This window comes from Bos mutus, chromosome 20 (genome assembly GCF_027580195.1).
Source record: "Bos mutus isolate GX-2022 chromosome 20, NWIPB_WYAK_1.1, whole genome shotgun sequence".
Taxonomy (NCBI): domain Eukaryota; kingdom Metazoa; phylum Chordata; class Mammalia; order Artiodactyla; family Bovidae; genus Bos; species Bos mutus.
The window spans coordinates 6801305-6828674 of record NC_091636.1 but is presented as its reverse complement, the minus strand read 5'-3'; the positions used below and the strand labels follow the sequence as shown (position 1 = coordinate 6828674).

Genomic DNA, 27370 nt, shown 5'->3' with positions numbered 1-27370 from the left:
ATATATCATCTACAGTGATTTACCGACACTACTTGGCATTAAATTTAGAAACAATATAATTAAATATATATTAACAAGCTTAAAAATGCACATTCAAGTATGACGTGCTTATGTCAAATTGTAGCTCAAAAATCCTTATACTTGCAACCAAAATAAATGTATGTATATTTTGTCCTCAGTTGCACGGATAGCTAATGTATATGTAGCCTGGTATAATCTACCATTATATTTCACAGAATCACAGAGACTTGTGTTTTAAAATTCAATTGACAAGTTCTATATTTAATTATTAACCTGTTTCATTGTCTATTGCTTGACTTCCCAGTAATCAACAACCATGCTCACTTTGCTTAATTGGAGATTAATTCAATCAAAAAGGCAGTCTGGGCTTTGTGGGAATTTCTTGTTGTGCAAAATAATCTTCAAGACTATCTAGCTAATTATTTCCTATTGTGTACTCCTGGAGTTGGAAATATTTGCTCTACTGCTAAAAGTGTTTTTCTAAGGACAAAGCTGTCTTCTTTCTCGTGTCTGTCCTTACTGTCTTTCAGTGAATTTTAGCATGTACAAAATGTTTAAATCCCATCCTCAAATTGTTATTGGTCACAATCAAGTGGTGTCTCTATCACCTAGTTACTTTATGAAGGTATCAGTGACATTGGTTCTGGAACAGAACCAATGTCATGAGCAACATTATGGAGTATAACCATTATTGAGTGGTCCTCTCCCCCAAGTAACTTATGCTGCCACCACTCCACAGTGGTTCCGTTGCCACCCTCCTGCTGAGAATGTCTCTTACTAGGTTATTATCTATAGTGGATAAGAAATTTCACATAACAGTAGTTGTGTGATATATAGAATCATCAGGGACCCCTTATCAACAGCATTCCTGTGTCATAATGAAACTGAAGGGGAGACACAACTCAGAAACTCTCATGGTTTCCCACCAAAGTACTATAGTTTCTCTCTCTGAGGAGATGAGGCAGAGTCTTACTTAAGGCCATAATTATCCTCCTTTGGGTTCTCCCAGTGTTTCAGTGTTTTCCTCCAGCTTGAATTGCTCCTCTCTCTTTCCTGGGGGAACTAGATGGTGCTTATCCTGTGGGTTTGCTATACTGAGAATTATGAGACCCCTTCCTTTTCAACAACCTTTTATTCGGCACCTACCACATATCAAGCTCAGCAGATACAGTGGAGAATGGGCCAGGTGGAGCCACTTTCCTCAGAGTATATGATATGGGCTAGGAAAAATCCAAGAATTAGGACAAACTCCCTGCTTAGGCAAGGCCCCTTACCCTCCTCACTGGTGTCTAATCCCAAACCAACATGCTTTTAAGTTTAGTTCGTTTGTATAGAGGTTACAATATTATTTACAAATCTGGTATTTAGAATAAGTTTACAAATTCTTGGTGATGTATTATGCTCCAGCTTGTATGTGGGCTGCTCTAGGAAACTAGGAAACGTTAAGATTGAATTTAAATCAAGTATTTTAGAAATCTTATAGGTGACGCCTAGCTCTGGTTGCTAGGCAACCTGACGGACTCTCCAGCAGGGACCAACTTGCCTCCCACACTAGACCACCTCTCCCCAGTGGTGGGACGCGGAGGCCTCATTGGTTCTCATCTCCTCTCGCTGAGCTTCAATTGGCCGGAGAACCTCTCACTCCGCTCCCGTTGGCTCTCGCCGTGTCTCGCCGCTCTGTCATTGGTAGGCCGGCTCTCGGGCCACCACACGTCACTCTCTCACCCCATTTTCTCTGCCCTCCGGCTTTGTCCCCGCCCCTTCCCTCGCCCTTCCAGCCACGAGGGAAAACCCCCAGCTAGCGCTTCCTCTAGTTTCCTTCGGATTGGTTGAAGCCCGACTAGGGGGCGGGTACTCCGGGGTTCCTCTGCCGGCCACGATTGGCTGCTGGGGCCACTGTCCCGCCTCTCACGGACTCCCGGCCTCGCCGGAGTCCGGTCGGTCCGCGGCTATAAAGCTAGTGGCGGAGGGAAGGCGGCTCGCACTACCCCTTCGTTGGTCGTTCACTTTCTACGGCCACCGCCCGGTCATATTTGGGTGAGTGTCCCGAGTGGAGGAGGCAACCCGGGCTGCTGAGGCCTCGCGGGCAGGGTGAGGGCACGGCGATTTAGTGTCCTTGACTAGGCCCGAAGCAGCTCCGGCTCCGTCCGGGTCAGGGCTAAGGTTTGGACCTGGACTTGGAGGATAGGGCGTCGGGAGCGGGGGCCGTGCATGGGCTTCCCCTGCCGGGGACCTGGGGCCGACCGCGGTGGGTCCTGGAGGATGGGGGCATTAATGTGGGCAGGCGAGTCGCAGAGGGGAGAAGGAGAAGAGGGTATTGAGGGGTAGGCTTCTGATGACATAGGAGCTGGAGGTGCCAGGGGAGTGGCTGTGACCACCTTGAGGGGATGGGGGTGGGTACATGAGGGGGATGAGAAAGGAGCTGGTCTGCTAGGGTGTTCCTGGAGCCTTGGCTTCAGGGTGGACGCCCAAGGATGCGGAGGATCACACTTGGAGCCTTGCAGGTTGGCAGGGGGTGTGTCGTCTTGCCACTTAAAGAGAGTGACTGGGAGGAAGGGAGGTGGGCAGCGTTGCTCTTCTTCCCTAGCTTAGGTGAGAGAAAGCATCACAACCGCGGTTTAACCTGGCTGAGTACTTCAGACTCTAGACTGCTTCGGTCTGTGCTTGCTTCCAATATCACAGGTTCCTGCCTCCCACCTTCCTGCCTCCATATTTTTTAAGCCCATATATATATGTCTCCTCCGTGTTCTAGAAAGTCCGTATCTCCTCCTGCTAATATTAATAGCTTCAGAACCAGCCTGACATGTTGTGATGATGTAATGGGCAGGCACGCATAGGGCTTCACACACAGTAGGCTTTGGGTTGAACCAAGGGCTTTTCAAAACTCGATATATGGAGTCTTTGAAAAACGTGTGAACTGCCTTGACCAGTGGTAGAGAAGGCATTATGCTGACCCACCCTGGAGGAGAGTTTTGGACAACAGGTAATATGAGGCTGTCCCTGTTGGTTACACTTGCCCGGCGGCCTTGGTTTAGGGCATCACAGGCTTCTTCGTTCACCTCTGCATCAACTCTTCCCTCAGACTGATGCTCTTGCCAACCTGCTGCACCTGAGGTGTTCTAGCCGCTGCTGAGTAACATTTGCTCTATTTCAGGGATGAATTATGAAAAACAATGACAAATGAGAAGATTAAGACATAGGAAGGGCTAGTAAGCAGATTTTTCCTTCTGAGGTGGAGTTTAGACTTCTTTGCACAGATTTCTGTTAGAAGGCTAACTGAAAGTCCTTATCCTGTATCTGGGCCAAATGGTTCTTTGCAGCTTGAGATATCCAAGCAGTTTGTGGTTTTTATTTTTAAAATTTGAGTTATTTTTTTGTGCGGATGAGGAGGGCAGGGATAGCAGATCTTATGGAAAAGGAGAAAGACTTTATTTTCTGGGTGTCTAAACTTTGCAGGTCTCTCTCCTAAGTTTGTAAATGTGCACGTAAATCAGTTCCAGTGTAGTTCAGTTCAGTTCTAGTTTAGTAAGTAACCCCAGTTCTCGGAAGGTGTTTCAGATGGGGTGAGTTATACAGGTATTATGTTTGGGGCCATAGAAGTCCACGTCATTTGTTGAACTAATCCTGGGCCTTTGTTTTTTCATTTTTTTTTTTTTTATATTTCTCCAGAGTGCTTTTATATCTTGTTTCTCTTAACTGAGGGATTGATTTTGAGATTTACTTTTTTTTTTTTTTTTTGATTGACGTTTTAGATAGCTATTCTCACGGGAAATGCAAAACCCTGATATTGGTGTAATATGTGCTTCCTGGGGACCCTAGCATTATTTAAAACAGCAATCCAGTAGAACTGAATGCAGGAGATGCATTGGGGCTGTGGATGGAGGAGTTTAATGGGCTACATATGAGAATCTTTAGTTTGATTTGAAAAAGAAAATAGTCCTAATTTTATGTTGGGTTTATTAAAAAACCAAGCATCATAGGATGTGATATTATGTTTCTCAAGACAGTTGTATAGATTAAAAACATATTACCCAATCTAATGGGAAGGCGATAGGACTCAGTTCTTAGTAATGTAGTCATCCTAATGCTTGGCTTGTGATAGTGCCCGCTTGCTGCTTGTTAACCGAGTGTAGTGAGAGCAATAGAGGAGCTAGTCTTTCAGAGCTTACAGGCTTCATCTTTGGAAGGCATGGACCTGGAGGGGTGTGCATTTAGGAATGACATAAGGCCAACAAGCGTTCTCTTCTGATTCCATATGAATTCCTTACATTTTTCAGGGAATAATTGAAACCTACCATTTGCTTTGAAGAGCAGCAGAAAAAAACCTTTTTTTTTGTTCTTTTTTTTTTAAGCTTCTGGACACCATTTGGGGCTGCAGCTCATCTTAAAAGGATAGTGAAAAGAATTCACTGATGAGGGTTCCTGCTGTAACTACTTGAATTTAAAAGATTTTTCCTCTAGTTATTATAACTCCAAATTCAGTCACTCAAAAATGCAATTGTGTGCCCTTTACTCCAGCGTCTCAAAGGGATTTTAAAAGAATCAAATTATAGCCCTTCTCCCAACAGGAGTCTAAGTATTCCAAATGCTTAAGAAAACTGCCGGAAACTAGCTTTCCACTGACAGTAGACTTTGAAGGCTTCAGTGTCATTGTGAATGCAGGGCCTGATTAGAAAGCTAGAGGAAACCTTCCTGGAAGAGGGAGCCTAGAACAGGACCTTGAAATACGAGTAGAGTAACTGATAGGCAGACCAGTACCTCTGGGGGGAGGCAGGGTGTCTGTATTTTTTTCTTAGGGAACTAGACCAGAGTTGTACAGATGTGAGCGAGGCTTTCCTAACAGTAGTTTTGCTTGCTGGCCCTCCTAAGGAGGAAAGGTTGCCAGCTCGTTCTCAGTTAAGAAGGATTCCTGGATATCTTTCCTGTAATGGTGAAAAGCATCAGCAGGTAACTGCGTGTGGTTTATTGTGTACCAGGATATGTACTGGGTGAACTTCTCTGACCACCTCTTTGAATATGTGCTAACAAGGGAGCCAGAGGAGGAACTCAGAACACTGAATAAACCCCAGGAGAAAGTTGGTTAGCCCTAGGCAGTCTCATCATTCTCCAGGTGTGTGTGTGTTAGTCACTCAAGTCGTGTCCAACTTTTTGTGAACCCATAGAATCCAGGCCTCCAGGCCCTCTTTCCATGGGATTACCCAGGCAAGAATACTGGAGTGGGTTGCTGGTTCCTTCTCCACCTTCAGGTTTAATCTCTGCCAAACTCAAAATGCCTATGATTTATTAACTGCCTCCTGAGCCATACCGCTTGCCTCTATCGCTTGCTCTGAAGAGACCTGTTAGAAATAAGCTGATAACCTGCTTGAGCCTTTGGCACTGCTGTTTTTGTCCAGGTAGAGAAGCCTCCTAGCAGCTGCAGAGGAGAATGGAAAGCTGCGGGGTTGGGGGAGGTCCCTTTTGGATTGATTCTTTCCCAAAGCCGTATTTGTGGCCTCCATTTCCTGTCTACTCCAGGCCTCTGTTTCTCCTGAGAACTTGAGTAGCTGGGCAGTCCTGTGCGGTTCTTTTATCTTCTGTGTCTTTCCTCGCTTTCTCTTGTGCACTGAGTTCACTCCCTCCCTTGTCCCTGCTGCTTGCTCTATGCCTTCCCACCTAAGCTCCCTCCCTGATGAAAATAATCAAAATTGAAAGAAGAAATATTGGCAGTTCAGGAGAAATTCCCTTGATTAAAATAGTGTCAAATGCATATACATATGTGGTTTCAAGAAGAAATATTAAGTTATTTAAATAGTTTCAACATTTTTCAGAGAAGAGGGATCATGCTCCCCCCCACTAGTCTCCATGGAAAGCTTAATTTGCAGATTACAAAAGCATAATTTAAGGTAATCAAGAACAAAAAATTAGTTCTTTTCTCATTGTATATATTATTCTGTCATCAGGTTTTTGGAATACAGTAGTCTTATCTTTCACTTTTCACTTTCATGCACTGGAGAAGGAAATGGCAACCCACTCCAGTGTTCTTGCCTGGAGAATCCCAGGGACGGGGGAGCCTGGTGGGCTGCCGTCTCTGGGGTCGCACAGAGCCAGACACGACTGAAGCGACTTAGCAGCAGCAGCAGCAGTCTTATCTTTTCTGATAAAACTCAGAATCTGTTTAAGGTGGGGGGAGATTAATGAAGTAAAAGGAACTAAGTCTATAAGCTCTTAAATGATCTAATTATGTGAAAGCAGTAAAGCTTTACTGAATAGCATCTGAGAGTACTCTCCAGTTAATCAGGCAAGGGCAGATGCTGTATTTGCCAACAATTAAATAGAGTGCAAAGGTAATTGTGTTTGCGTCCAACAGGAACTGTTCCGAGTAACAACCCTTCAAAGTAAATGGACAGAGGAAAATGCTCCAAGGTCACTTTCCATTTTGTTTCCACATAATTTAAATGATGATAAAGCTTAATGATCCTTGGTCTTGATATCAAATATCTACCTTTTTAACCCAAGCTCTAAGAGGAAAATCACTTGCTAAAAGGTTGGGGTAGGTGAAAGTGACATGTTGAAAACCAGGAGCATAAGATTAAATAAATGAAGGTAATTAGCTCTTGCTAGAAAGATTTGTTTTTGTTTGAAAAATACTAAGAACTAAGATAATAATCAGTGTATTGGTGCTTTATATTTTTTACATATTTTATCTTCTCAAGCATCCTTTACAATGAACCTGGAGGGCAGGTATTAGCTCCATTTTACAGATGAGGAAATTGAAGCTCAGAAAGGCACAGACTGTCATTAAAGTCACAAGCTCCTAAGTGCAGAGCAAGCTCTTGAATGTGTAAGTCTCTTTACTCCAGGAGATATCAACTCATTACCAGGACTGAAACTACCACTGTAAGAGCTAATAAAATAAGGAGAAAAAAGTTTTATAATCTTTCGGTTCAGTTCAGTTCAGTCGCTCATTCGTGTCCAACTCTTTGCGACCCCATGAATTGCAGCACACCAGGCCTCCCTGTCCATCACCAACTCCCAGAGTTCACCCAAACTCACGTCCATCGAGTCGGTGATGCCATCCAGCCATCTCATCCTCTGTCGTCCCCTTCTCCTTCTGCCTGCAATCCCTCCCAGCATCAGGGTCTTTTCCAATGAGTCAACTCTTGGCGTGAGGTGGCCAAAGGACTGGAGTTTCAGCTTTAGCATCATTCCTTCCAAGGAAATCCCAGGGCTGATCTCCTTCAGAATGGACTGGTTGGATCTCCTTGCAGTCCAAGGGACTCTCAGGAGTCTTCTCCAACACCACAGTTCAGAAGCATCAATTCTTCAGCACTCAGCTTTCTTCACAGTCCAACTCTCACATCCATACATGACCACAGGAAAAACCATAGCCTTGACTAGATGGACCTTTGTTGGCAAAGTAATGTCTCTGCTTTTGAATATGCTATCTAGGTTGGTCATAACTTTCCTTCCAAGGAGTAAGCGTCTTTTAATTTCATGGCTGCAGTCACCATCTGCAGTGATTTTGGAGCCCAGAAAAATAAAGTCTGACACTGTTTCCACTGTTTCCCTATCTATTTGCCATAAAGTGATGGGACCAGATGCCATGATCTTCGTTTTCTGAATGTTGAGCTTTAAGCCAACTTTTTCACTCTCCTCTTTCACTTTCATCAAGAGGCTTTTTAGTTCCTCTTCACTTTCTGCCATAAAGGTGGTGTCATCTGCATATCTGAGGTTATTGATATTTCTCCTGGCAATCTTGATTCCAGCTTGTGCTTCTTCCAGCCCAGCGTTTCTCATGATGTCTTCTGCATAAAAGTTAAATAAGCAGGGTGACAATATACAGCCTTGACATACTCCTTTTCCTATTTGGAACCAGTCTGTTGTTCCATGTCCAGTTCTACCTGTTGCTTCCTGACCCGCATATAGGTTTCTCAAGAGGCAGGTCAGGTGGTCTGGTATTCCTATCTCTTTCAGAATTTTCCACAGTTGATTGTGATCCACACAGTCAAAGGCTTTGGCATAGTCAATAAAGCAGAAATAGATGTGTTTCTGGAACTCTCTTGCTTTTTCAATGATCCAGTGGATGTTGGCAATTTGATCTCTGGTTCCTCTGCCTTTTCTAAAACCAGCTTGAACATCTGGAAGTTCACGGTTCACGTATTGCTGAAGCCTGGCTTGGAGAATTTTGAGCATTACTTTACTAGCGTGTGAGATGAGTGCAATTGTGTGGTAGTTTGAGCGTTCTTTGGCATTGCTTTTCTTTGGGATTGTTTTTTTTTTTTTTCCTTAAGCAAAGTCAAATTCTGTTCTATATAATGTAATTGGATCAGGAAATGTTTATTTTAACTTACTTTGAATTGCAGTCATTATTTGATATATGACTTTACAAAAGGTTCTTATTTGAAATTCCTAGTGCCTGAAGGAGGAGACAGAGTGACAGACCTGGAGACTGCAGTTCTTTACCCCTCACACAGGTACGGCATCCTGTCATGCTGCTAAAGGAGAGTTTTCCTCTCTAACGGAAGGGGGACTTTTAATTCTTATGCTAGGACAAATAACCATTGTGTGCGCTACACATTCTTAAAACCCATTATAGAATTTTATCTTTTAAATATTGATTAATGCCACAATGCTTCAGAAGACTAATTTTGTGTTTATTAGACTAATGTTTAAAATCTAGAAACTAATTTTCAAAATTAGTGTTGGCTCATAAGAGGAAATAAATGTAGATAATAAAATGTAATCCTATAAACTGCTTAATCAGAAACAGTCACAGGTATGCATGTGTACCAATAGTGCATGTTGAATTACAGCCTCAAAAGATATCCATCTGGGCTACGGATGAATGTTTACAAGTACGTGAGACTGGACAGTAGTTAGAAATGTGTTTGAACCAATAATCTAACTATTTGCAGCTATTGCTTTCTTCTGTAATGATGGAGCTCCTCTTATGATTCTGCTTTTTTATGCTTTGGCTTTATGATTTCTTATGATTGTTACTAATTTTAGATTAGAAGGCTAGTAGGATTTCATTTATTCAACATCCACCTTCTAGCCTATGCCAAGCGTTGGGCTGGAGACTAGGAACACAAAGATGAACAAAATAACACTTCTTGCTTTCCAGAAGCTCCTTGTGCAATGCAAGGAAGAGGCTTGGAATAGTTTTAAATAGCACCTTATCAAAGGTCAGATGTGCATTTTAGAAAGGTGATCCTAGGACAGGGGAAGGATGGAGGCAGAGAGCTCAGGAGGCTGGCATCATGGTCCTGGGAACTGATGCCGAAGTCCCTCCCGGATGAGCCCTGAGGAGCTAGGTCTGCCCTTATATCAGCATCCTTAGCTGATTTCCCTGCTTTTTTGCCTTTTTTTTTTTTTTTTTCCTTTTGCTTTTCCCATCTGTCTGTCATTCACAAACTTAAAAGATTCTCAGCGGATCATATTGGTCCATCTTGTGTCCTGCTAGGCAGGAAGCCTTCAGAAATTGTTCACAAGGAAGTGGGACCTGGAGCTCCTCCTGTCCACCAGAGGGGGTGAGCTTTCGCTTTAGGACAGAATGAGTCGTCTTCTGGTCTTTGTTGGAAGATAGCTTTGCAAGGTTCACAGAGTTCTGTGGTAAAAGTGTATTTTTCTCCTTCTTTGTAAAGAAGAAATTTTAAATGAAAATTTACATCTTTTTATTTAAAATCTCAAGTCTTTAGCTGGCCTTTTTTTTTTCTCTAGTTTATATCTGGCCTATATCAGAGGACATCTGAGAGGACGACATAAGAGCACAACTTAATAGAATAAAGATTTTAGACCAGAAACTATATCAATCTTTTTGTTGTTTTAAATGCCATGAAGCCAATTACTTTGTGAATTAATATTCCTCTCTTTTTCTACTTTTCTCACTCTCCCTCAATTTCAACCAAAAGGTGAATATTTTCAAATTAGATGGTGTTTTACCAAGACTTCCATTGTGGCTCAGCTGGTAGAGAATCTGCCTGCAATGTGGGAGAGCCGGGTTTGATCCCTGGGTTGGGAAGATCCCCTGGAGAAGGGAAAGGCTACCAACTCCAGTATTCTGGCCTGGAGAATTCCATGGACTGTATAGTCCGTGGGGTTGCAAAGAGTCGGACACAAATGAGCAACTTAGACGTCACTAACTTACCAAGGATGTAACGAAAATACTTTGGCTATCAAAAATCCTCAGAGAATGAGCAATGTTGATTGAAGCAGACAGTGTAAAAAATTTTCCACACCAAAGTCTGAGTCATGATTCACTTCATGATTCACTTTGATGGGTATGGATTAATTTAGTTTAGCTACATTTTTTTCCCCCCGAAGTGAAACAAGTCACTTGTTTAACTCTCAGTTCAGTTCAGTTCAGTTCAGTCGCTCAGTTGTGTCCGACTCTTTGCGACCCCATGAATCGCAGCACGCCAGGCCTCCCTGTCCATCACCAACTCCCGGAGTTCACTCAGACTCATGTCCATCGAGTCGGTGATGCCATCCAGCCATCTCATCCTCTGTCGTCCCCTTCTCCTCCTGCCCCCAATCCCTCCCAGCATCACGGTCTTTTCCAATGAGTCAACTCTTCGCATGAGGTGGCCAAAGTACTGGAGTTTCAGCTTTAGCATCAGTCCTTCCAGAGAACACCCAGGGCTGATCTCCTTTAGGAGGGACTGGTTGGATCTCCTTGCAGTCCAAGGGACTCTCAAGAGTCTTCTCAACACCACAGTTCAAAAGCATCAATTCTTCGGCGCTCAACTTTCTTCACAGTCCAACTCTCAACATCCATACATGACCACTGGAAAAACCATAGCCTTGACTAGACGGACCTTTGTTGGCAAGTAATATCTCTGCTTTTGAATATGCTATCTAGGTTGGTCATAACTTTCCTTCCAAGGAATATGCATCTTTTAATTTCATGGCTGCAGTCACCATCTGCAGTGATTTTAGAGCCCCCAAAAATAAAGTCTGACATTGTTTCCACTGTTTCCCTATCTATTTGCCATAAAGTGATGGGACCAGATGCCATGATCTTCGTTTTCTGAATGTTGAGCTTTAAGCCAACTTTTTCACTCTCCACTTTCACTTTCATCAACAGGCTTTTTAGTTCCTCTTCACTTTCTGCCATAAAGGTGGTGTCATCTGCATATCTGAGGTTATTGATATTTCTCCTGGCAATCTTGATTCCAGCTTGTGCTTCTTCCAGCCCAGCGTTTCTCATGATGTACTCTGCATAAAAGTTAAATAAGCAGGGTGACAATATACAGCCTTGACATACTCCTTTTCCTATTTGGAACCAGTCTGTTGTTCCATGTCCAGTTCTACCTGTTGCTTCCTGACCTGCATATAGGTTTCTCAAGAGGCAGATCAGGTGGTCTGGTATTCCCATCTCTTTCAAAATTTTCCACAGCTGATTGTGATCCACACAGTCAAAGGCTTTGGCATAGTCAATAAAGCAGAAATAGATGTTTTTCTGGAACTCTCTTGCTTTTTCAATGATCCAGTGGATGTTGGCAATTTGATCTCTGGTTCCTCTGCCTTTTCTAAAACCAGCTTGAACATCTGGAAGTTCACGGTTCACGTATTGCTGAAGCCTGGCTTGGAGAATTTTGAGCATTACTTTACTAGCATGTGAGATGAGTGCAATTGTGTGGTAGTTTGAGCGTTCTTTGGCATTTCCTTTCTTTGGGATTGGAATGAAAACTGACCTTTTCCAGTCCTGTGACCACTGCTGAGTTTTCCAAATTTGCTGGCATAGTGAGTGCAGCACTTTCACAGCATCATCTTTCAGGATTTGAAAGAGCTCAACTGGAATTCCATCACCTCCACTAGCTTTGTTTGTAGTGATGCTTTCTAAGGCCCACTTGACTTCACATTCCAGGATGTCTGGCTCTAGGTGAGTGATCACACCATTGTGATTATCTGGGTCATGAAGATCTTTTTTGTACAGTTCTTCTGTGTATTCTTGCCACCTCTTCTTAATATCGTCTGCTTCTGTTAGGTCCATACCATTTCTGTCCTTTATCGAGCCTATCTTTGCATGAAATGTTCCCTTGGTATCTCTAATTTTTGTGAAGAGATCTCTAGTCTTTCCCATTCTGTTGTTTTCCTCTGTTTCTTTGCATTGATCACTGAGGAAGGCTTTCTTATCTTTCTTTGCTATTCTTTGGAACTCTGCATTCAGATGCTTATATCTTTCCTTTTCTCCTTTGCTTTTCACTTCTCTTCTTTTCACAGCTATTTGTAAGGCCTCCCCAGACAGCCATTTTGCTTTTTTGCATTTCTTTTCCATGGGGATGGTCTTGATCCCTGTCTCCTGTACAATGTCAGGAACCTCAGTCCATAGTTCATCAGGCACTCTGTCTATCAGATCTAGTCCCTTAAATCTATTTCTCGCTTCTACTGTATAATGAGAAGGGGTTTGATTTAGGTCATAGCTGAATGGTCTAATGGTTTTCCCTACTTTCTTCAATTTAAGTCTGAATTTGGCAATAAGGAGTTCATGATCTGAGCCACAGTCAGCTCCTGGTCTTGTTTTTGCTGACTGTATAGAGCTTCTCTCCATCTTTGGCTGCAAAGAGTATAATCAGTCTGATTTTAGTGTTGACCATCTGGTGATGTCCATGTGTAGAGTCTTTTGTGTTGTTGGAAGAGGATGTTTGCTATGACCAGTGCGTTCTCTTGGCAAAACTCTATTAGCCTTTGCCCTGCTTCATTCTGTACTCCAAGGCCAAATTTGCCTGTCACTCCAGGTGTTTCTTGACTTCCTACTTTTGCATTCCAGTCCCCTATAATGAAAAGGACGTCTTTTTTGGATGTTAGTTCTAAAAGGTCTTGTAGGTCTTCATAGAACCGTTCAACTTCAGCTTCTTCAGGGTTACTGGTTGGGGTATAGGCTTGGATTACCGTGATATTGAATGGTTTGCCTTGGAAATGAACAGAGATCATTATGTCATTTTTGAGGTTGCATCCAAGTATTGCATTTCAGACTCTTTTGTTGACCATAATGGCTACTCCATTTCTTCTAAGGGATTCCTGCCCACAGTAGTAGATATAATGGTCATCTGAGTTAAATTCACCCATTCCAGTCCATTTTAGTTCGCTGATTCCCAGAATGTCCATGTTCACTCTTGCTATCTCCTGTTTGACCACTTCCAATTTGCCTTGATTCATGGACCTGACATTCCAGGTTCCTATGCAATATTGCTCTTTACAGCATTGGACCTTGCTTCTATCACCAGTCACATCCACAACTAGGTATTGTTTTTACTTTGGCTCCATCCTTTCATTCTTTCTGGAGTTATTTCTCCACTGATCTCCAGTAGCATATTGGGCACCTACCGATCTGGGGAGTTCCTCTTTCAGTATCCTATCATTTTGCCTTTTCATACTGTTCATGGGGTTCTCAAGGCAAGAATACTGAAGTATTAGGCTTAATAATAGAGTTATACCTTATTTAGTAAGTACCATATAATAAGAACTAATCAGAGCTGATTTGATTATGATAAACATAGATTAATTCTGGAATTAGAGCTTTGCTTTATGGCGTAAACTGGTTCATATCTTCAGATTATATGTATTTTTCCACTTTATTTCCAACAGCACTGCAAGCTATTGGACCAGGCAGGGAAAATTATATTGTCCTCATCATGTTTAGAGCAGTTTGAAGAGCTGAAAAGAATGTAAAGGGTACCTTGGGGAAAGGCTGGAAAAGTGGTTAATCCTACTGCCTCTGTTTTGGTGCTTTAAAGGGTAGCATATAGGAGGGGTTCTTTTTATAAGTATAGGGGCTGCTTTTTGTTTTTAACACTAGTTTTAGAGTTCTTTTCTGTGGACTATGCAGATGACTTAAACATATTTTATTATAAACTTAGAATATGCCTTGTCTTCATTTAAACCTCAGTGTAGCTTAGTTTAGATTATCATAAAATCAATGGGTTTGCCTAAAAGAGGGAAGAGATGGGACAAAGTGGAGAGATGCTTCTCTGCTCACTTTAGTGTATCTGCCAGTGAGTGATTCTGTCAAGAAATACAACAGTGGAGGCTAGAAATCTGGGAGTTATCTACCCTAAATATTTCGTCCTTTTCCTACCATCTAGTCAATCACAATTTCTGCCAGTTTTTTGCTTCCAAAATTTTCTGAAGCTGCTCCTTTTCTCTTCATGCAGTAGTTGCTCTGTTTCATGAGCTATATCTCATTGGGCTTCCATATCAACTTCCTAACTCAGATCCATTTTCCACATAGCACCAGTGACTGTGTAAAATGGGGACTTACACTTTTCTGGCTGTGACCCTTAGTAAGGAATCCACATTGTATTGCAACCCAGAATACGTGTGAATAATTAAAACAAAATTTTCATGAAAATTCTTGGCATTTACTATGTGCCATGCAATCTGATATTTTGTTCTTTTCTATTTTGTTTTAAAAAGATGTTTGTTGACGCTCACTAAATTGATTCCAGAATTGGAAAAAGACTGATCTGAACACTAATGTAACCATATTGTTTAAAACTCTTTCGATGGCTTCTCTCTGCCTTCATGATGATACTGAAGCTCGCTAATATCACATGCCAGAACCTTTATGACTCAACCCTTAGCTAGCTCTCCTGACCCGCTACTTGCCTGATCTACTCATTGGGCTCACATTGCACTTCAGTAAATTAGTATAACTTTCCGTGGTTCCTTGTGGTGTGCCTTTGTTTATGTTGTCCATCCTGTGAAAACTACTACCATCTGCTTCTGCAGAGCTTTACTGATTATTCCAACTCATTCCTAAGACTCGACCAAGAAGCCTTTCTTCTCATTCCTTCCCCAGTTGGGTTAGGTAGTTCTCCTAACAGAATAAGATGGACTGTCTCTCTCGTTTCACTTGTTTATTGTTATATTTGTAGCTTACCATCACACAAGACAGTGAATATTAGAAAGGGCAAGGGTTACCTCCTATTAAACTTATCCCGAATGTTTGGCATTTAACATGTTGTCATTGTTTGGATGGAGGAAAAAATGTAAATAAGATTCTTTTATTTAGAAGGAAGATTCAACTGGTGTCCCTTAAGGCCTTTAACTTAAAATTTTGTGACTGTATTTCCAGGTGCTTATTTTTCAGCTTTTAATACACTCATATCTTGATAACCTACAGGCTAAGTGTAGATCTCATGATTTAAGGACAGCTTCTCTGCTTGAGATATTTTCTCAAGATTTCAGTAATTAACAACTCACTATGGTAATAGCCTGTGATTTCATTATCGCCAGTACTCCACCTGTGTTGGCAGACTGGCAGAAGAAAAATGACATAAATACAGGATCTGCCTTTTGTCAGTGGCAGCAGCGGTGAGAGTGTGGGGCTTTGGCTCTCACTCAGCAGCCAAGGTGCAGCCTCAGTAGGAGTGTGTGCTCATGGGGTCTGAATAGTAACCGTCTTCCCCACTTTTGCTCCTGTAGCTGGGCCAACGGAGTGGTAACCATTGCCCTATGTTAAAATCCTCCTCCTTGTTAGAAACATCCTGAGTAATTTCTCTTTTTCTGATTGAAATAACCTCTAAAGAAATTGAGGCTCTGATAGGTTATGTGACTTGCCCATAGGTCATAGCAACACCCTTGAGTGGCTAGCACATTTGCTTTTCACTATTGGTAAATGAAGCTAAACACTCCTGAACGTTGGTGTGGCAACAGTGCAACTTTTAAAGGCCCTTTTTTTAAAAAAGGGATTATTTTAAGAGGTGTTGTCTAAGATGCCATGCAAATAATATGTGGATTATGGTACCAGTTTTCAGATTTGGATTGGTTGTTTTCTTTTGCCTGATGTAGAAGCGAAATGATAATCTTGTGATCTCATGATCATTTATCACCTGTACACTAGCTGTGGAATGTACAGAATATTGACTTTTGTCCTGTTATGGGTCTGGGAACTTGTCTTTGCTTAAAATTGTAATCATCTGGGTTCTAGATGATGGGGTGGGGGTGGAGGTTACTCTGGAAGGCTGAGATTTTAATAGCAGGGGCCTTGAATAGAGTGCCATGGCAGACTTGACAGTGTGGCCTTTCTAGGTATTGGGATTGTTTAGATCAATAAAGAATGCAATACTGTTTGACCTAATTAAAACTGTTAGTATGTAACAGGTTTAGTTTAGTATCTTAGTTTAACTAAAACTGTTAGTATGTAAAGTCCCATAAAGTCAATAGCTGTGAATAATCCATATATGGAAATGAATGAATGATTTAAACTTTTTGAGTGGCCAGGAATAGATCAGATACTTGAGTTCTGATCTGTGGGCCATGTTACTAAATTCTCATTTTATCTTATAGTTCTTTATAACATAGATGAGTCTTATTTCAGTTTTCTTTACCTCTAGTAATCATACTTTAAATCTAAAGATACCTAGTTTTGAATAACTTGTAAGTCTTTCTAAAAGATAACTTTAAGTAATAGTGGAGTCAATAACTTTGGTCATACTATCATTGCTACCTCCACATATTAAAATTGGCTGTCCTAAGAATATACTAAATTTAGAAATTAATATCAATGTTGATTTCTCAAGTTTGAACTTGACAGTCTACAACCTATAATCTAAAACAATGTTTTGTTTTGCTTTTTCTATTTTTCTTTCTAAAGTTCTTTCACCATGCCTGGGTCGCTTCCTTTGAATGCAGAAGCCTGCTGGCCCAAAGATGTGGGAATTGTTGCCCTTGAGATCTATTTTCCTTCTCAATATGTTGATCAAGCAGAGTTGGAAAAATATGATGGTGTAGATGCTGGAAAGTATACTATTGGCTTGGGCCAAGCCAAGATGGGCTTCTGCACAGATAGAGAAGATATCAACTCTCTGTGCATGACTGTGGTCCAGAATCTTATGGAGAGAAATAGCCTTTCTTATGACTGCATTGGGCGGCTAGAAGTTGGAACGGAGACAATCATCGACAAATCAAAGTCAGTGAAGACGAATTTGATGCAGCTCTTTGAGGAGTCTGGGAATACGGATATAGAAGGAATAGATACAACTAATGCATGCTATGGAGGCACGGCCGCTGTCTTTAATGCTGTTAATTGGATTGAGTCCAGCTCTTGGGATGGTATGTTGCATATTTTCCCAAAGAAACTATCCTTGAGGAGGAATAGGCCTAAATACCATTTGCAGACTTTTACCAGTTATGCTTGTTTGAATGTGTTCAGAAAGATAGCTATGACTTTCAACATATTTACTTTAGAAATTAGTTCTGTTTATCATGTAGGATAAAATTATCTATCAAAATTTAGTCAGAATTTTTTTTTTTCTTTACCAAAGATGGGAAAATATGATACATTCTGGGAAAATACAATACTTTCAGTTTGTATGTATGATAGTTAGGGTGTCAATCACCTTCTTGTATACTAACAAATAATATTTTTCAGGACGGTATGCCCTGGTAGTTGCAGGGGATATTGCTGTATATGCCACAGGAAATGCCAGACCTACAGGTGGGGTTGGAGCCGTTGCTATGCTAATTGGGCCTAATGCACCTTTAATTTTTGAACGAGGTGAGTGTTTGGGAAGTACTTTTTTTTAATTTGCACAATATGCTGAGAAATTTAAAAATTAGAAGCTTGTACTTGGTGTTCATTAAATGCAGGCACTACCTGCTAAGAGCTTTATGTGTATTATCATATTTAGTCTTCACAGCAATCCTATGACACAAGTGATGTCATCCCCATTTTACAGAGGAGTAAAATGGGTTTAAGTAGGGTTGCTAACAACTGGGAGAAGTAACTTGCCCATAGTCATGTAGTAATTTGTTTTCAGTTCAGAGCAATTGTGATCTCCCAGTTAGGTGTATGAAACTTGCATAAAATGTTGCATATCAAGAGGCTTAGGCCTGTCCATGGCTATTGTTATGTTTCACTTCAATCACATACTCGTTTCACCTTGTGATTTCTATTCTGCAAGTGATGAGTTGACTAGATTTAAGAAAAGTTCCCAGATAATGCAGTTTGCTTACTGACATACATCAGGAAGCAGAGTTACATGGACCTCTTCCTTTTTTGTTCTAATAGGACTTCGTGGGACACATATGCAACATGCCTATGACTTTTACAAGCCTGATATGCTTTCTGAATATCCTATAGTAGATGGAAAACTGTCCATACAGTGCTACCTCAGTGCATTAGACCGCTGCTATTCTGTCTACCGCAAGAAGATCCGTGCCCGGTGGCAAAAAGGTGGGTTTTATCAGTTTTCCTTGGTTTTGCTATCTGTCGAGGGCAGTGTAATGTACTCACTGTCTTTAGTGAGAAACTACTTCGTGGGCATCCTTCATTAGTATTTTCCTTTAACCATTGCTTCCTCACCCACCAAATAGCATAGTTTTCCCACAGTTTCTGGTAATGTATAATTTAAGAGAACAGGTAAACTTTGTAAATGAAGTTTATTTCTGTAAAAATACTTAGGATGACTTAACCCAGTAAGTGGAGAAGGCAATGGCACCCCACTCCAGTACTCTTGCCTGGGAAATCCCATAGACGGAGGAGCCTGGTAGGCTGCAGTCCATGGGGTCGCTAAGAGTCGGATACGACTGAGCGACTTCACTTTCACTTTTCACTTTCATGCATTGGAGAAGGAAATGGCAACCCACTCCAGTGTTCTTGCCTGGAGAATCCCAGGGACGGGGGAGTCTGGTGGGTTGCCATCTATGGGGTCGCAGAGTCAGACACGACTGAAGCGACTTAGCAGCAGCAGCAGCAACCCAGTAAGAATATCAAAAGTAAGGTAAAAAAAGAAAGTAACTTGAATTTGGTACATATTCTGAAAGAGGTAGACAGTTGCAAACAAATTTCAGTTTGCAACTGTGATCTGGAGAAAACTAATGAAAATAAATTACCAAAGTGACCCCCACCTTCCCACATAGTCTTTTTGTACTTGACCTGTGAATTCATGGGCTTCCCTTGTGGCTCAGCTTATAAAGAATCCACCTGCAATGCAGGAGACCTGGGTTTGATCCCTGGGTTGGGAAGATCCCTTGGAGAAGGGAAAGGCTACCTACTCCAGTATTCTGGCCTGGAGAATTCTATGGACTGTATGTATAGTCCATGGGGTCGCAAAGAGTTGGACACAACTGGGCAACTTTCACTTCACTTCTGTGAATTCATATTTGCTCTTTTAGCGTCATCATCAATCTCTATCTTTAACCCTGAGAAAGTGCTTGAGATACTGAGAAGGACAGTATTTGAATTAAAACCATGAAAGCACACAGTATTATATAAAGTATGCTTTTTCCATAGTCCAACTTCGCTTTATAGGGTTTGTGAGACTGGGTTAAAAATAAGATTCAATAACGGATATTAGGAAACATAGTGGCTTTAGATAAGAAGCATTCTTGAAGTATGTAATATATACTGTTTACCAGTATTTAACAGTACAGTGATTTTCTAACATTTATTAGAATCTGCAGTAAGAAATAGACTTTACATTGTTATGTGCAGTTAAATGGAAACTAATGTCATCAAATTTTTTTGCCCATGCTGCAAGTTATACAGTTTACTCTTTTCTACTCTTTTTCATTCAGACAAAAAAACAACCTCTTAATTTATTAAGATTAAAAAAAAAAAAAAAACAAAAAACTGGCCTTGATCCATTAAATTGATTACACAGCCCTCTAATGGATTGTGATAGTTTAGTTTGAAAACCAATAATAGTGTATATTGTTCGATTTCTGGGTGTCTTTTTGACACAAATTTTAAACCATAGAGATATTTCATTATATAGTATATTTTTTTATTGCTACTTAAAGATATAAAGACATCCCAACCATGTTCTAAAATCAGACTTCAAAAGTTAGTGGTTTAAATGGATTTCATAATTTCTTTGGATTTCTCTTTCAGAGGGAAATGATAGAGATTTCACCTTGAATGATTTTGGTTTCATGATATTCCACTCACCCTATTGTAAACTGGTTCAGAAATCTCTAGCTCGGATGTTGCTGAATGACTTCCTTAATGACCAGAACAGAGATAAGAATAGTATCTACAGTGGCCTAGAAGCCTTTGGGTAAGAGGAATTATGATTTTTCTCCCTTCTATGTGAGAGTATTTTTTTTATATTGGTTAAACCGCTATTTATACAGACATGAAAATTTTAGAGTCAAAAGAAGTCATCTTGTCTAACCTATTTAATCAGTGAAGAAACTGAGTCCCAGAGAGGTGGTCGTTCACCTATATGAATTCTTTAGTCTTTTCTATTCAGGTTTTCTTATTTCCTCCTTTTAGATCTGTTCCTGTTGTCACCTTGGTAATATTGCCCCTCAAGTGCCTGTATTTATACAGCAGCGTCTTCACTCTCCCCCCTGCCTCTCCTCTGCCTACATCCATTCTGCCCTTGGCCACTCCTGATATCTGCTCTCATACTCCTTCTGTTTTCCCCACTTTTGGGGCCTCCTGGCATGCTATGCCTGTTAAACTCTTGCTGTTTCTCCTGTGTCCCTTCTCCATCTGATAAAATATTTTTTAACACTTGGCTCCTATAAACGTGACTCTTCTAACTAAATAGACAATATTATGGACTTGAAATAGTAGTATATTCTGTTTGGTGATGACAGAGCTGTAGGAGGTTATTAACCCATTAGAATTATGTTGTCTTGATTATTAAAGAAAAAAAAAACTTTTCAGAAAAACCACATTTGTACAACTGTTATATCTTATCTAGCAATTAGCATACTGCTACTTGGTTTTTAATAAATAGAAATCAGCATCATATACTTCTATTAGAATAGTAGTTAGGTCTAGTAAGTAATATAATAAAAATATAGTCTTTGGACACTATAAGATTATCTTTTTTCTAAACTTTTCAGGGATGTTAAATTAGAAGATACCTACTTTGACAGAGATGTGGAAAAGGCATTTATGAAAGCTAGTTCAGAACTCTTCAATCAGAAAACAAAGGCATCTTTGCTTGTGTCAAATCAAAATGGAAATATGTACACATCTTCAGTGTACGGCTCCCTGGCTTCTGTTCTCGCACAGTAAGTATGGATTTCCATTGCTTCAGTCCGCTTGTTTGGGGATGTTACATTTCTAAGACCAGATCTGGTATCAGGCACGTTGGTGGCAGGTCACAGAATGGTCTTTTCCTTTCAGGGTCTCTAGCCTCTTTGTTGACTTGAGGGAGATATGGAATGAGGCTATAGTTATTTATCCCAGAGTACTAAATTTCACGCTATCTTTCCCTGCTGTTGTTCTCATGGTCTTTTTATTCTTGACCTACAGTTGAACCATAAATCCCCAGTTGACAAAGTAGTTTATTTTAGGGCATAACTTTTCTCAACTCCATCATTCCTAAAGAGATGAGAACTCTTGTTTTCAATCTGCTTACTGTAAACAGTAAAACTTTAGGTCAGATCCCTAGGCTTAGGATGAAGTTTATTCCAGCTGTGGTTCTCTACCCACTGTAGTAGGATGAGTTAAACTTTAATTTAAGAGCTTTTTTTCCCTCCTACATAGGTACTCACCTCAGCAGCTGGCAGGAAAGAGGATCGGCGTGTTTTCTTACGGTTCTGGTTTGGCTGCCACTCTGTACTCCCTCAAAGTTACACAAGATGCCACACCAGGTAAACGCTGAGTCTTTTAACAACAATGTACTGAGAACCTACTGTGGTAAGGCTGACTTAGGCTTCTCAAGAAACATTTAACTCTTCCATAGATCTTTATGACATTTTAATCTTTATTACTTCTGTCAACACTCTGCCCAAAAATTCTGCTTTAACTGGGTAAATGGCAGGATTATGTCTGAGTCAGAATATCTTTCCAAGTCAGGAAAAAAACTGTATAATGAGCTTAAACATTTTTTTTTAATGATAAAGTGTTCAACTTTTCCTTCTTTGGCAAGTAATTTTATTTTAATCTGTTATCTCATTTTTAAAAACCTTTATTTCTGGGCCGCGTGGGGTCTTAGTTGCAGTGCTTAGACGCTCTGGTTGCAGTGCGCAGGCTCAGTAGTTGTGCACGGGCTCTCGCGTGCCTGGGCTTTGCAGTTGCAGCATGCCCGCCTAGTTGCTCTGAGTCATGTGGCATCTTAGTTCTCCAGCTAGTGATCAGACACTTCCTCTGCATCGCAAGGCAGTTTCTTAACCAGTGGACCACCCAGGAAGTCCCTTTTATGGCATTTTTAAAGCATAGGTAGAGAAAAGGAAGTGTCTTTATTTAAGGCGGGCAGCTTTTGAGTCTTCACACTGATGATTGAGACTGATCATGCTGCTGCTGCCAAGTCGCTTCAGTCGTGTCCGACTCTGTGTGACCCCATAGATGGCAGCCCACCAGGCTCTCCGTCCCTGAGATTCTCCAGGCAAGAACACTGGAGTGGGCTGCCATTTCCTTCTCCAGTGCATGAAAGTGAAAAGCGAAAGTGAAGTCGCTCAGTTATGTCAGACTCTTATCGACCCCATGGACTGAGGTCCACCAGGCTCCTCCATCCATGGGATTTTCCAGGCAAGAGTACTGGAGTGGGTGCCACTGCCTTCTCCAGAGACTGATCATAGGAGTGAATAATACCAGGCCATTTCTTGCAGGCTTGGTGGTTTATTAAGTTATCTAATGTTTATAGGGATGTGGTCTTAGCTGTATTTAAGGATACTTTTGTGCCCTCCCTGAGCAGGAAGGAGCAAAAATACAGAGAAAAACGGTTGAAAGACTTGGCATTATTCTGAAACTGTTCGTTGACTCTAGACAAGTTATTTATAGTTTCACATCCCACCTATTTCCTCAGTTGTCTGCTGGCCAAGGCTGAACAAATGTCTAGTCAAGGTTCATAGGAAGCTACATCAAATAAATAACATCTTATCTTTTAACTAAACAATAGCCTGTAGTTCTGAAAGAAATGAAAAGTTGTTTTTTCCTTTTGGCAGCATTTTGTTCAGGCTTTGGGATATGTATACTATTTTTACTGTATTAATGTTGCAATTATTTGCTATTTTAGGGTCTGCTCTTGATAAAATAGTAGCAAGCATATGTGATCTTAAGTCAAGGCTTGACTCAAGAACTTGTGTGGCACCAGATATTTTTGCTGAAAACATGAAGCTCCGAGAGGATACTCATCACTTGGGTAAAAACATTAAATTGTTAATATACACCCAGAAGCCTACTGGAGGGCTGTTTTATTACCAGATGAGTTATATGTTATAACTCATTTTTCATATGCTCTGCCTTTCCTTTAGCCAACTACATTCCCCAGAGTTCCATAGATTCCCTCTTCGAAGGAACATGGTACCTAGTTCGAGTAGACGAAAAACACAGAAGAACTTACGCTCGGCGCCCGTCTCTAAACGACGACACTTTGAATGAGGGAGTAGGCCTTGTGCACCCAAGCACTACAGCTGAGGTAAGTAAAGCTTATTGTGTTGGTCTTGGGCTTTGATGGGATAAGAAAATCTCCATCCCCAGATCTCCTGACTGAGGTGACCTCACTGAAATCTGTCCACTTAAAGGAATGTCAATAAAGCAGGGTGATTGAGAACCAGGGCTCTGGGAGTGGGTTCCAGCTGTGCATTTTCCAGTTGTATGCAGCCCTTGGCAGTTAGTGTTTTTCAGTGCACAGTAAATGCTAGGTTGTTTTTTTTTTTAGCAATACCAAAGTTTAAAGCAAAACTGAGAAGGCTCACTTGTGGTTTGTATCTTGGTGAGAGATGAAGCAGGGGCTGGGTGTTGAGCCCCTCACATCCCTTCTCTCAGGCCATTGTCTACTCTATCTCCAGGTGTCAAGAAGGAGTAGTAATTGTTATGACTGGAATTCGTATTACATGCTAATCACTTTTTAGGTTTTCTACATAAACCCTTATAAAAACCCCCTTGAGGTAAATGCTACTGTGCCCATTTTAGAGATGAAGCTGAAAGAAGTTAAATGAGACTTGACCAAGATCAGAGCCAGGCTTCAAACTGAGGACTTTAAAAACTTCGAAGTTATTTATTTTATCCATTCAGCACAAATGTGCTGAACGCGTAGTCTTGCTCTTTGAGGTAGCAAATCAAGCCCCGAGTGTTTGAAATCAAAGGCAAGCTATAACAAGGGAAATACTGGGTATGGTAGATAGATCTCCGTAGCCCTCCTCTCCCTTGCTACAGGGTAATCATATGATACGTTCACCATAAGGTAAAGAATGGACATTTTTGCTCCCTCCATGAAAAGTTCTACAGAATATATAGTTGTATATGTATAAATATACATATATATTTATATATAATATATATATATATATTTCTCTCCAGAGCTGCCCTTTTCCTATTAGAACTTTGTTAGTAACATGATTTTTCCTGGGGAAAAAAACTCTTAAGAGGTGACCATATATATATATATATTTTTTTTTTTAGCATATTCCAAGCCCTGCTAAGAAAGTGCCAAGACTCCCTGCAACAGCAGCAGAACCTGAAGCAGCTGTCATCAGTAACGGGGAGCATTAAGATACTTCTGTGAGGTGGAGGACTTCAGGGGGGGTTGGGGGAGCGTATGGGAACGGTTGGGGGAACGGGACATCTGGGGTCAATTTTAAAAGATTACATGTTGCTTAAATTTTTACGTGACTGACATGGAGCCTGGAAAACTATCGTGTCCTTGAGAAAGTCTCTTTGCTCAGTTTGCTAACATGCTTCCTGTTGTGATCTAGCCAATGCTTACTGTACTCGAATGATGGATGTTAAGGGCTCTGTAAGACTTCATACCTCTCTGGCCATGTGTATGCATGAAGCTTAGTTTTTAAATGTAGCCTGAAATCGTGCACTTCTGGTGAGGAAAGCAGCGGTACTAGTCTCCGATTTTAATTTTTTTAAACATGTAAGAATTTTATACTTTGAACAAACAAGATTACTGAAGGTTCCTGTGGTTTTTGAAAAAAAAAAAAAATTTTTAGTTTAGGGAATGTGTGGTTTTAATGTAATATGCACAAACCCAGTTTGAAAATGACAAGACAAACACTCTTTTTCTAGAATTTGTGAATCCTTGAGAGAGAGAGAAAAAGAGAGAGAGAGAAGAATTGGGAACGGTGACACTGGTTCTGGAAAACTGTTACTTTAAATCCAGGCCATCAGTGATGAGTTACTGCCATGATCTCTGTGAACAGAGGGATGCCAGCACTGAGCAGACTGTGGTATGGAAAACATGGTACCTCTGGGGGCTATGGGTCTGCTCCCTAGGTCTGCTCCTGACTCAGTGCAAAGTGTATTTTGTGGAAGAGCCTTGATATTATTGGAGCTGTGTATGAGAAAGCTTGTGGCTGTGATCCTTCCCTTGTACCTTATTTTCAGGAATAAATAAAACATTTTTCTGGCTGCCTTTCAAAAATTTAAAACAAAAAGGAAGGACAGGGACAGGGCATTGTGAAGTTATTTCTGATGGTTCAGTATTATAAATTCAACTTAAAGACTGACAGCCTCAACTCATGTTGTAAGTATTCCTTTCCTTTTTCGTTTTTGTATCTGTTCAGTGCAAATTGAAAGATACAACTCAAGGTTTTTACATAGTATGACCAGCCAAAAAGTATTCCACTTCTCAAGGTCTGGAAGTAGGATATATAAAGCGTTTTCTCAGACTTTCACCTTAAAAATAGCAACAGTAACAAACCATCACATGGAATGAATAAGAAGACTGGTTGGACAGTTTCTTAGATCCTTCTGGTGCTGAACTATGACATGAGCCTTATAGATTGTAAAATAGAGATAGTTGGAACTAATGTACAGAACTAAATTTTTTAAACTTTATTTGCCGTTGAATTCTGTGAAGTTTCAGTTATCTAAAATAAACTTACACAAATATGAAATGTAATGTTTCAGATTGCAAGGTAATATGTAATGTAGTGTTTGTAAAATACTCTTAATATTAACTAGTGGTGTTTTGATTTGTACAGTTATGATTTGTTGAAATGACTTCATTTTAACATACACTGATGTAGATTAATAATGTAAGTTCAGATTTAAAGATTGATGGGGACATGGTGCATGTAATACTTTTTGCAAGTATCGGGAGTTCAGTATGTTTTGAAAAGAGTAATTTAACTTTGGGGGTGTCAGGAAACGGGTTTTCTCAAAGCCCATTGCCGGCAATGGGCAGGCCTAGTGAAACTGGCACAGAGCATCAATTGTGCACCTTATTAACAGTGAGGTGGGTAACTTTGAATAAAGTTTTAGAGAAATATTTTAGATACTTGAATATTCTTTTTTTTTTTTTCCCTCCTGAACTAACATCCTGAACTAACAGTTTAGGCAAGAAAGCAGCTAATATGCTATTTTTAAGTGCAGGCATCCATTTCATTTCAGTTCACTGATTCACTAACTCTTTCACCAAAATTTGTAAACCTGATATAAGCAGGACATTCTACTTACATCACTTAAGTCAGAAATAAAGACTTACAAGATCTATGATTTTGCCTTCAAGGAGCTATTTGTCTAGTATGGAGGAACATATACTGATAGTTTATTATTCTTATACTTCAAACAAAGAAATTAACTCCCAAATTAACATGTATAAATTTTGCCATAAATAGTTGTGAAGAGAGTTACTGTGTTTTCCTAACAACAACCTAAGATTAAGGGTTGGCAATTAAACATTAAAAGCAGATTTTATAGCCAATATAGAACTGCCTACTACCAACTAGAGCCTCCAGCCTGAATGTCTCAGGTTGCTGATGTTCTCGCAGATGTTTTATAGGGAGAATTTTTACATTGGCAGTAATATTGGATGAGATAATCTCAATCGCTATCAATTTTTAGGATTATGTGAACCAGGAATTAAATCAGAATATTTCTAGTACTGATCAGTTATTTTATCATGCTGTCATGTCTAGATTCAATACTTAGTAATGATTTTATTTTCGGGGCCCGTCTCCCAATTTCTGTGGGTGATAGAAGATAAGGCCTGTGTTCTCTAATCCTGCAGTTCTAGGAATTCTAGATCCTAATTCTGCAAAGTCTAAGATCCTAATTAATATGACTTTGAGAGTTCTATCCTTCCCCTTCTCCTTTTTGGAGTTTTTGCAGTTAACTTTTTTTTTTTTTACTTTCTGGATTTTGTTTATTTCATGAACAGTGGTGAGTACACTGAAGATGAATGCTAGACAGAACTCACAGATGCAGACAGCTACTTCCCATCCTCCTGGGACTTGGTTGATACCCTTCATCTCTTGTTTGCTGTTTGAAATGTCCTGACACACTAAAATAGAAATGGAGAGACCAAGGGATGTAACAGGATCTTTAAATAATTAGAGCTATGTAATCTTCATATAAAAGCAAACACTTCCTTTAAAATTTCTAGCAACCACTCTTAATTAAATTAGAAGTTCCTATTTTTTTCCTAGTTTAGTGGGAGAAAGAAATAATTGACCTGTGATTTTTTATTTTTTTCCCCCTCAAACTAGTACTAAGTCAATACTATGGTGC

General features: G+C 40.4%; 1 protein-coding gene across 3 annotated transcripts; it reads left to right on the top strand.

The window, feature by feature from the left end:
* Positions 1 to 1921: 1921 nt before the first annotated feature.
* Positions 1922 to 25864, top strand: HMGCS1 (3-hydroxy-3-methylglutaryl-CoA synthase 1). 3 transcript variants are annotated; one of them, XM_070357453.1, is made up of 12 exons: positions 1922 to 2058; positions 8414 to 8474; positions 16601 to 17058; positions 17378 to 17503; positions 18017 to 18181; positions 19841 to 20006; positions 20806 to 20976; positions 21455 to 21561; positions 22926 to 23051; positions 23164 to 23327; positions 24314 to 24412; positions 24926 to 25864. In XM_070357453.1, the coding sequence occupies exons 3-11, from the start codon at positions 16611 to 16613 to the stop codon at positions 24401 to 24403; spliced, it is 1563 nt and encodes a 520-aa protein (XP_070213554.1). In that variant the 5' UTR covers positions 1922 to 2058; positions 8414 to 8474; positions 16601 to 16610; the 3' UTR covers positions 24404 to 24412; positions 24926 to 25864. The 3 variants fall into 3 exon arrangements, with proteins under 3 accessions (XP_070213554.1, XP_070213552.1, XP_070213555.1); XM_070357451.1 differs by having other exon boundaries at positions 24314 to 24417; XM_070357454.1 differs by lacking the exon at positions 8414 to 8474 and having other exon boundaries at positions 24314 to 24417.
* The last annotated feature ends 1506 nt before the right edge of the window (positions 25865 to 27370 follow it).

Coding starts and splice junctions, on each gene's coding strand:
- HMGCS1 (XM_070357454.1), top strand. CDS start 16,611: ATGCCTGGGTCGCTTCCTTTGAATGCAGAAGCCTGCTGGCCCAAAGAT. Junction 20,977..21,454: donor CTGGCTTCTGTTCTCGCACA/GTAAGTATGGAT, acceptor CCTCCTACATAG/GTACTCACCTCAGCAGCTGG. Junction 21,562..22,925: donor TACACAAGATGCCACACCAG/GTAAACGCTGAG, acceptor TTGCTATTTTAG/GGTCTGCTCTTGATAAAATA.